Source organism: Ostrinia furnacalis, unplaced genomic scaffold, assembly GCF_004193835.3.
Source record: "Ostrinia furnacalis isolate ACB-3 unplaced genomic scaffold, ASM419383v2 OfSCF2847, whole genome shotgun sequence".
Lineage (NCBI taxonomy): Eukaryota > Metazoa > Arthropoda > Insecta > Lepidoptera > Crambidae > Ostrinia > Ostrinia furnacalis.
Genome location: NW_021133086.1, coordinates 379,895 through 389,878, shown reverse-complemented (window position 1 = coordinate 389,878; position 9,984 = coordinate 379,895). Strand labels below are relative to the sequence as shown.

Genomic DNA, 9,984 nt, shown 5'->3' with positions numbered 1-9,984 from the left:
AAAAAGATATATCTTTCTTATGTCTTAAAGATTAACGTAGATACTAGTTTTATTGAATTTTCTACAACAGTACTGATCCTCATTATACCAATCATGTATTTTGTAACAAATCAAGCAGATAAAAGTAATCAAGAATTTAAAATAATAGTAGAGATAAGATTGTAGGGTAATGTTACATAACAATGTTTATCAAATAATGTATTTTTATTGTTATGTATTATAGGTACATTGGTTTGTTACCAATTATATTGTTAATTGTATTTATTATTTATGCCATATCTTGGATTTGAATTTAAAGTCTAATATCAAAAGGTCTATGTTGATTGTTGGTAGTTGGATTTTGCCTAGAGAAATAAAAATTACCAAAAAATGTATGTAATTTACATAGTAGAATTTTTCTTACTTGCCATTTTCTTAATGTTTCAGATATGCTGCTGAGCATGGAATTATTGTTGTGGGACCCGACACATCTCCTAGGGGAGTGAAGGTGCCTGGTGATGATGAATCATGGGATTTCGGTGTTAGTGCTGGCTTCTACCTTGATGCCACCAAGGAGCCATGGTCAAACAACTACAAGATGGCCAGTTACTTGAACACTGAATTATATGACCTCGTACAAATAGCTTTCAGCAATGTTGTGGACCCAGACAGAATTGGGATCATGGGACATAGGTATTGGAAATTATGTTTGCACCGTTTGTTAGTTAGTCGTATACCTCGAAATCAAAAAATCCTTGTAGCTTTTCACCTATTCGCATTTCGGCGCGATATCAAAATTTCTGAATAGATTTTTATTCTTGTAGTATAATTTTTGATCGCTAATTACAATTAAAATTATCACTTCACGGGATTTATTGCAACAATATCTATTTTAACGGTAAATAATATTTACCCTCCCGACGTTTCGGCTCGGTTGCACGAGTCATGGTCGCGGGCAGACTGAATATTATTTACCGTTAAAATAGATATTGTTGCAATAAATCCCGTGAAGTGATAATTTTATAGTAAAAAATGCAACATAATAGTTTAAAAGCTAATTACAATTGTATAAAAAAATCATAGTAGATTTACTTTCCTGCCTGTAGGCTTAATAAATAGGCTATTGATAATACATGCTACATCAAAATTTGCTACTGTTGTAAAAATCTGTTAAAAATATATGCTAGTAACAAAATATACTACCGATATTACACGCTACAACAAAAAACGCTATCACGGTGAAATGCGAATAGGTGAAAAGCTACAAGGATTTTTTGATTTCGAGGTAGGTATATGACTAACAAACGGTTTGCACAAATATTGATTGATCTAGTGTTTACTTTTAGTCTAATTTATTTTATTATTCCAGTATGGGAGGTCATGGTGCCCTTGTATCTACCCTAAGAAACCCAGGCCTTTACAAATCAGTCAGTGCATTTGCACCAATTTGTAATCCTACTAAATGTCCCTGGGGAGAGAAGGCTTTCTCTGGATATCTTGGTGAAGACAAGAGTAAATGGGTTGAGTGGGATGCTACAGAATTGGTTAAGAAGTACAACGGTCCTCCACTAACTCTGCTCATAGACCAGGTATTTTTTTTAAATTTCACATAACTTACTTTATACACATGTCACCGTAAAATTGTGAATTCCGTCAGATTATAATCTGACGTAGTTAAATTTCAATCTAACCTAACCTAACCCACTGTTAGTTTACAATCTAACGCGTTATATTATAAACTGACAGAGTTCACAATTTCACGTTGACACATATATGACTAGTATCCTATCAATTAACATAATGTAATGTTTCAGGGAGCTGGGGACAAATTTTACATTGAGAAACAACTGCTTCCTGAAAATTTGGTGGAGGCTTGCCGTTCTGTTAATGTGCCAGTCATACTCAAATTGCGAGAGGATTACGATCATTCCTACTACTACATCTCTTCATTCATCGGAGAACACTTTGATTTCCATGCAAAGATACTCAAAAGTTAAAAAAACCGCCGCGCACTTGTGAAAAAAGTTGACTTGGTCAACTAATCTACAAATCATGCATTTTAAAGTGTATTTACGTATATTTTTGTTGTAAATAATATTTGTCACATTAAGAGATAATAATATTACTATGTTTATAAATATTTTTCTTTTCATTACATACCTAACTTTGAAGTTTAATGTGAATGAAGTAGCATTTAGATAAAATATGGTTAGGTAATGATGATCTTGGTGCAGTCCTGTTGTCCCCCCAACTTGGCCCCCCTAGGGGAGCCAACAGGATTTCGATATCCTGTTGTCCCCCCTGGCTAGGGGAGACAACAGGACTAGATTTTTAATCTATCTTAACCTCTTGACACCAATTATTTATTTTATCATGGTTATCCCCTTCTGAAGCTTGGAAATTTAATGGTAGACTAGATATTTTAAAGAATATTATACTATTTTATTTAGTATTTAGCTATTTAGGACTTTAAAATGCGTGAAAATTTAGTTATTTACGCATTTCTTGCTTTTCGTTTTTCCTATCTTCGATTTTTTAATTTATAGTAAAATAAATGTATGTATCGTACATTTTTTATTCATTGCGATCATCATACGAAAGAAGGGATTTCAAAAACAAGACAAACGATGAAATCACAAAACATTTATAAAGCTAAAAAGGTATATTTCTAACAGCGATAAAAATAGCTTAACTTTTGGAAATCTGTCTTATAGTTTTGTCATAGATACATTTGTTTCACTTTTCTTACAACATATTTTACTATCTCCCAGTGTCGCTTCTCCTGAGCGCGTGGTAATACTGTAGGAACTTGTCGCGGTTCGCCCAAATGTGAGTGCCTCCCCAGTGGCACCACGCTCTGTCAACAATAATAGAAACTGTCAATATTCACAAAAATAATAACATCAAGTCTCCTCTTCTTGCACAATGGGCAAAGTGTGATAATTATTATTTGGTAGGTATACGCGAGTCGAAAAACTATGTTAAACCACGGCACCAATTGGGGTATTCAATACTTACATTCCAAACAGAGCTCCACCAAGATGAGCTGCATGATCAAAGAACTTCCATCCTAGGAGTACTCCAGCTAAGTCCACGCTCATTATAGCTTTTATGGCCTGTAATAAAATTTCAAAAATAAATAATTATTTTTTTGCGTAGATATCTTGAAACTTGAAATAAGACTATGTCCACTACTGAGTGTATTGAATAGGTAATAACTACTTACTGTGCCAGCAGCAAATGTATACATAGGCAGGAATATTATGCTAAGCCTGGTGTCGGGGTACTGTACGCACACGTATGACAGCACCGACATGATTGCTCCCGACTGAAAACAAAGTACACTTTTATTAATTATGAGAAGACAAGAGGTGAAGGAACTGACAATACAACCCGGTCGAGTTAAGAGCGTTTACGCGAAGCGCGGCGTTTCAAGGGGCATCATTGGAAATGATTCGCGCGCGGCGTTTTTTAATAGTTTTCAAATGTTTATAGCAAAACAATAACAATGAATTAAATATCGTTTCAAAGTAAATATTTTAAAGAAGATGTTGTTTTATTATATTAAGCTATTTTTATGTTGAATAAAGGAAGAATATTGGTGAAAAAATCACATTGATTTTTGGGTATTTCACGTTCTTTTGATTTGTGATTTCTTATTGTAAAATGCTTAAATCTAAAAATTTTCTCAGATAACTATTTGCCCAAGGATCTAGTTAAATCGTTTTCACAGTATTTTTATAAAAATTTCAGCTTGTAAACTGACGCTAAAGTGAAAATTTACAAAACCTGTGTGGACTTATCTTGATAGAATTCTTAAATACTAAACTAATCGCAATATTTTCTCAATTAACTATTTAGACGACGAAATTGCCTAACTATTTATGCCTATAACATATTTGTAGTATTACTGGTTAATGATTGTAACGAGTTGAAAAAGTACTGTTTTTGCGCCAAACGGCGTAAACGCTCTTAACTGCCCATCTGGCAGCCGTGACGTCACATCGACGCTCTGGTACGGACGGGGGTGAACGCGGAAGGTGTGCGAGTGCGAGCTAGTCTCATTCCAGCGAGGTGCGCAGTTAGCTCGATCGGATTATTTATTTACTAGCTTTCCGCCCGCGGCTTCGCCCGCGTGGAATTTTGTCTGTCACAGAAAAACTTTATCGCGCGCGTCGCTGTTTCAAAAACCGGGATAAAAACTATCCTATGTTCTTTCCCGGGACTCAAACTATCTCTATGCCAAATTTCATCAAAATCGGTTGCGAGGTTTAAGCGGGAAAGCGTAACAGATAGACAGACAGACAGACAGACAGACAGACAGACAGAGTTACTTTCGCATTTATAATATTAGTTGGGATTTATTATTCATTATTGAGCAATTACATATTTGATCCAAATAGCGTCCTAAATCCTCTTTAGGTTTGTCTAGACACTATTGTTCTCTATACAAATAAAAACAAACGTTTTAGTATAAGCATTCACAACACTTTCAGATATTGTACAAAACATTATTTTAGCGAGTGCGCACTACGATGACGAAAGACTCGACGTTCGACCGCGATCGCAGACCGGTTGGGTACGCATTGTCGTTGTGTGCGTAGATAATAGATTGTAGGTAGCTGACAAAAGATCAACAGACTATTGAGGCCTATGGATTATCAGCCTACTTGAGATGCATTTTTATAAAATTGCCTGACTATAAGTAGCCGTAATGTTGCGACACTTCAGTTTGTAGCAAGCTTCAGACAACATGTCCTTAGGATGCAATGCGATATCTACTAGCGCGAAGTAAATGCGCATAGCGCCATCTGTTACTGTACTGTCCGTCAGAACGAAATAAAATGGGCTATATAATCTATAATTATACATCTCTTAAAGTATTGACGAATACTGAGCAACTCTTGTTTGAGCTTCCAGTAAATGTATCAACAATTTGTCGCCGCAGCTTGTGTCAACCATATTTTTGGGATTTTTCCTGAACAAATTAATTAATAAGTGGTATTTCTTACCGCGCCGAGACTAAGGCCAGGCTGATTGAAGACCACCTTGTATAGGAAGCTGGAGAAACTGCTGATGACACCAGCACTCAAGTACATGGCCACAAACTGCTCCTTGCCCAATGACGCTATTGCAGCTGTTGAAAAAAATATGATAGCATATTAGACTCTACTACTCTACTGTTAGTATTTCACAACAAGAGCCCCGATTACGGTAACTTTTATAACGTCTACAATCCAGACGCGTTTCTGATCCTGCGATACGATTGGTCAAAACAGCTGACGTACGCTGTTGAACGACCAATCGTATCGCAGAATCGAGAAGCGTGTCTGGATTGTTGACGTTAAAAATTACCGTAATCGGGGCTCTGGTCGAGTTAGCTGCGCACCAGGCAGCCGTGACGTCACATCGACGCTCTGGTACGGACAGGACGAACGCGGGGAGGTGAGCGAGCAAGTGGGAGGGAGAGTCGCATTCCAGCGAGATGCGCAGTTAGCTCGATTGGGTTTTATAGGAATACTAGCTGACCCGGCGAACTTTGTTCCGCCTTAATGGCAATAAATAAGCAGACTTTTTTTTATTTCTAACGGGATAAAAAGTATCCTATGTCCTTCTCCTGGCTCTAGGGAGGTACCCTGACAATTTTCAGCTAAATCGGTTCAGCCGTTCTTGAGTTATAAGCGAAGTAACTAACACGACTTTCTTTTATTATATAGATTTGGGCAATATTGGATTTTAAAGGGTTCAATAAAAGCCTTGTCCAGATTTTTTAAGATTATTGAGTGAAGGCCTTAAATGGGTGCTACCTTTGGTTTAATTGTTAGTATTTATATTATAGAACTAATGTGATAAATGTTGCCAAAATAGGATAGATACTCAATTACCTGGCATAAAGCTGTAGAGGACATACATATTTGCAGCCAAGTGTAGGGCTGAATAGTGACTGAATGTAGACAACAGCATTGGTGAACATATTGCACCTGAAAATGATTAAAATTGAATTCCTCTAAAAATTAATACAGTATACAAAACATTCCAGTTATTTTATTCCCCATAATATGGGCAAAAGTTTATTTGCTAAAATATAACTATTCATGGGTTTATAATTTTAAGAAAAAAAATGTACATAATTTATTTACAGGTATGATTGATCATATTTGTCAGTGACAAATTGTCACACTTGCCTCATAGTATAAATTAGTGAATGAAGTACAATAATTATACTTACTGCCCGATGGATTTGAACAGAAGTATTTAACCATGATCGGCTGGAGGGACCTGACCCGCCAGGCTCCAAACACCAGTACATTCGCAGCTAGGATAGGGTAGAACACCTTCTCGCTTTCTCTTAGAGAGTTCCACCATTTCTTTATAGGGCCTGGCTCAGATTTCTGTAATGTTTATTTATTCAGTTAGTTGTAGGAAAATGTAGGACAAACAGCACATCAGATTATACATTTTTGTTGCAGTTGCGCAAGTAAATAGGATGCCTATACATGTAGATACTTTCAATTCTTTTTAAAAGTCTCAATTGTTAATATTTTTATAGGCTAATATTTCTCTATTATACTCACAAAATGTGTCATAAGTTTCTTCTGTTGGGCACTCAGCCAGTTCCCCGGTCTCTTGAGAATCGTTGAGTGTGCCCGCAAGTTCTCATATTCCCAGATCACACAGCCCACAAGACTGGCAGCAGATACCTGCAATAATGTGTTACAATGCAATAATCAATAAACCATCAATTTGTGTAATTCATAATCCAGTTTAAAGCTATTTGTGTTGTAGCAATTGAACTTTCTGTCTTTGATTCATCTGTTATTTTACTAAATTATAAATTAGGATTAAAATTACATTTTGTAGAAAATTATAAGGCACTGTTACTCACCCCAACAGCAAAGAAGAAGGGTCTTACTAAGCCCTTTGCGTTTAAAGGACCGGACTCAATCCTTAAGTGTTCAAGTGGATCTGGTTCCAGGGCCGCGCGCCGCACACTGCGCTTGGCTTTTTGGAACGAATGTCGGAACTGAATGCGGGCATGACCGAAGGAGATGCGGCCTTGGTTCAGCAACACAGGCTTGCTGAAACATTGCATGTTGTTTACTCTTAGATTAATAAGTGTTTACTTAATTTCATTCCAAATAATTTTCTAATTTACGGCATTTTTAAACGCAACCCAGTCGTCGTGGCATTCCTTGATATTGTAATTTAATAATAATCGCATATTAAACGAAATGAACTAATAAGATTTTATTGTTTTGCAATCAGATGATGAATAGAGGTTAGTTCTAGAGGTAAGCTTACCAACTTTTCGTCAACTCCACCGCCGACCAAACATTTCTGCAGAACATGATATGAAATTTAATTGCTTGTATTGTGTTTCTTCTACGTTACATTTTCTGAATTAATTAGGGTGAGGAAAAGTTACAAAATTTTCATACGAAATTTCAAATTCATGACATACTTTGTGTCAATGTCACTGAATCAGTGTTTCCACTAGAACGATTTCCTTTCCCCACACGGCAATTCAGATTTCCCCTTCTACGGACTTTTTTCCCCTCAAAAATTATTTTGCTGTAGTTTTGACACCACACGCCAAACCTAAAATTTATAGTTTATTTATCGTTCTTCTTCTATAGTCTATTGTATTAATATTATTATTTACACAAAATTCGTCAACAAAATCATCGACAGTCGACTTTGCAGATTACTACTATTATTTTGATATAGCTGCACATCACTAGCTATCAATTTCCTTACTGTTGGTACTACTTGTTCTATGGTGGTTGGTCTTGGTACGGTGGTGATCCATTCAAATAAATAATCACAGCTAGAAATATTTATTGCGACGGTTGTTTAATGTGAAAAGAAATGGATCGGTGGCTAATAAATACTGCTGCTAAAAAATCGGTAAGTTTGTGCTTCCATTTTTATATTAATCAGTATATAATTTAGTGCACAATGAAAATCTAGGTTAGAATGTTATGAAAAATATCTAGGTTATGTTATGAAAAAACTGTTTTTTTATGTCCAAGCTGATTGGTAGGCAAAGATTTGTACTACCATTCACCCCACAGGAGCCTTATTCTCGGATTTTCGATATTAAAAAACATGGCGGATATCGAATGAAACTCCATACAAAAAAAAACTGTTTTCATGCGATATAATATATCGCAATTTAAGAAATATCACGGGCCGAGAATTTTAACTCACCTGGATTAATTAATTAATCCAGGTGAGTTAAAAATTTTTTTAATTAAAAAAGTTTAATTCCTTCGATCATTGTTAAGATAAGATTGAAGTGCTAAGAATGTTGCCAACTGGTTTTTTGATTTGAGTCGGGGAAAAATTTTAAATAAATTTTTGCCTGACATTGCTACAGGAATTTAAATTTGAGTGAATGGCGATTGCTAAACCTATCAATAATTTTTCAGAATGAAGAAAATATTCCTCTGAGCTCATCCGAAAGACCCGGCACTAGTACATGCTCTTATGAACTTCAACCCGGAACGAGTTTTCAGTCCATTAGTTATGTCGAGGATCAGAAAGAACAATTAGATTTTTCGAATGCTGCTGTTGAACGATTATTTAGTGATCTAAAAAATATCAAAACAGATAAACGCAATAGGCTCGATAATGAAACGGTTGCATCAATCCTCTGTGTAAAATCTGGCTTGAAAAGAACGGGAACAACTTCTGTACAACTAATGAAAAATCAGTTAGAAATACCACACCTCAAGTTTGTACAGTCTAATGCAAGTGCAAGCGAATCTAAAAAAATTAGACTTAGCATGAATAAAATATAACTAAACGATTTGTGTTTTATTTACAGACTGATCAGAAATATAATAAAAACTTGGAGTTGTGTACTCATTTTTTATTCCAAATTAGTTTACGCTGTCAGCGCATACATTTTTGCACAGAATAATATTTTAGGCCTCAAACAGAATTGAAATAAGGGTAAGTATACGCCACCTGCTCGTGTTGTCGCTTGTCGCAGTTCCTTTCATACGGTAACACACTAGTCCACGGTAGAGTCCATAAATAATAAAAGATTTCGTGTATGAAAAATCCGCTAGATGGCAATAAGCAGGCGTGACTTGTGAGGTCCGTCCGAGTGCTGCATGATTGGATATTTTTGGCATAGCATTGATAGATACTGTCAAAATTCACCAATCGTAGCAGCTAGAGCCATCATTTATCATACGCGAAAACCCTCATTACTTCCGAAAGGATTTATCTACGATTTCCCGCAATTTCCCCTTTTATAGTCTTTCCCCTTTTCTTTCCCCTCTTGACCCTAATTTCCCCTCAAAAGGGGAATTTCCCCTCAATGTGGAAACACTGCACTGAATTGTCAAAACAAAACTGTCACTACACTATAGGCTTTTTTTTACATAGAACGGAAGAAAATGAAAATTAAAAAATCGTATTCAGTGAAACGAAACGTTATTATTAAACATTGCATGCAGTCTTCTTTCTCGTGCGTGATCTAAAATAACAAAGTTCTAACTCAATTTTATTTGATTACTAGCTTTCCGCCCGCGTCTTCACCCGCCGCGTGAAAAAAGGCTGTTTTTAGGGTTTTCCCGGATATTATTCGAATTTTTCTTGCCAGTTGGACTTCAAGGAACATTAAAAAAAAATTGATCCAGGCGTTGCCGCGTTGTTTTTTTTGCATTTTGAACATTTTGCGATTCATTTTTGTATAATAGATTGAAGCAACCCATTTCTTTCATTCACCAGAGGCTGATGAAGCTCTACTTTGGCAGATATGTACCATCCTAGACTGCATCCCACTTAACATCAGGTGCGATTGTGGTCAAATAACTGCTTTGTTATGCATAAAAAAAAAAGAATGTACCTACTTACAGTAAGGCAGCGAAACGACTAGAATAAAACATTAAGTGGTTACGGGTTCATTTCCAGGGCGGATTATTATTACACAAGTCACGAAATTCCGAAATAAGTATGTTGTCTTCTCACTAATAAAATCATTTTCATATT

The 9,984-nt window shown here is 35.9% G+C and overlaps 2 protein-coding genes across 2 annotated transcripts; one reads left to right on the top strand and one right to left on the bottom strand.

The window, feature by feature from the left end:
* The first annotated feature begins 400 nt into the window (after positions 1–400).
* LOC114356663 (S-formylglutathione hydrolase) lies at positions 401–2,119 on the top strand. The gene is made up of 3 exons (XM_028309956.1): positions 401–672; positions 1,349–1,568; positions 1,794–2,119. The coding sequence occupies exons 1-3, from the start codon at positions 578–580 to the stop codon at positions 1,974–1,976; spliced, it is 498 nt and encodes a 165-aa protein (XP_028165757.1). The 5' UTR covers positions 401–577; the 3' UTR covers positions 1,977–2,119.
* Positions 2,120–2,607: 488 nt separating this feature from the next.
* rho-7 (rhomboid family intramembrane serine protease rho-7) lies at positions 2,608–7,457 on the bottom strand. The gene is made up of 9 exons (XM_028309955.1): positions 7,282–7,457; positions 6,866–7,058; positions 6,555–6,680; positions 6,209–6,371; positions 5,865–5,960; positions 4,992–5,116; positions 3,206–3,307; positions 2,998–3,095; positions 2,608–2,836 (listed from the first exon to the last, which is right to left on the bottom strand). Exons 1-9 carry the CDS (start codon positions 7,326–7,328, stop codon positions 2,740–2,742), a joined length of 1,047 nt encoding a protein of 348 aa, XP_028165756.1. The 5' UTR covers positions 7,329–7,457; the 3' UTR covers positions 2,608–2,739.
* Between the last annotated feature and the right edge of the window lie 2,527 nt (positions 7,458–9,984).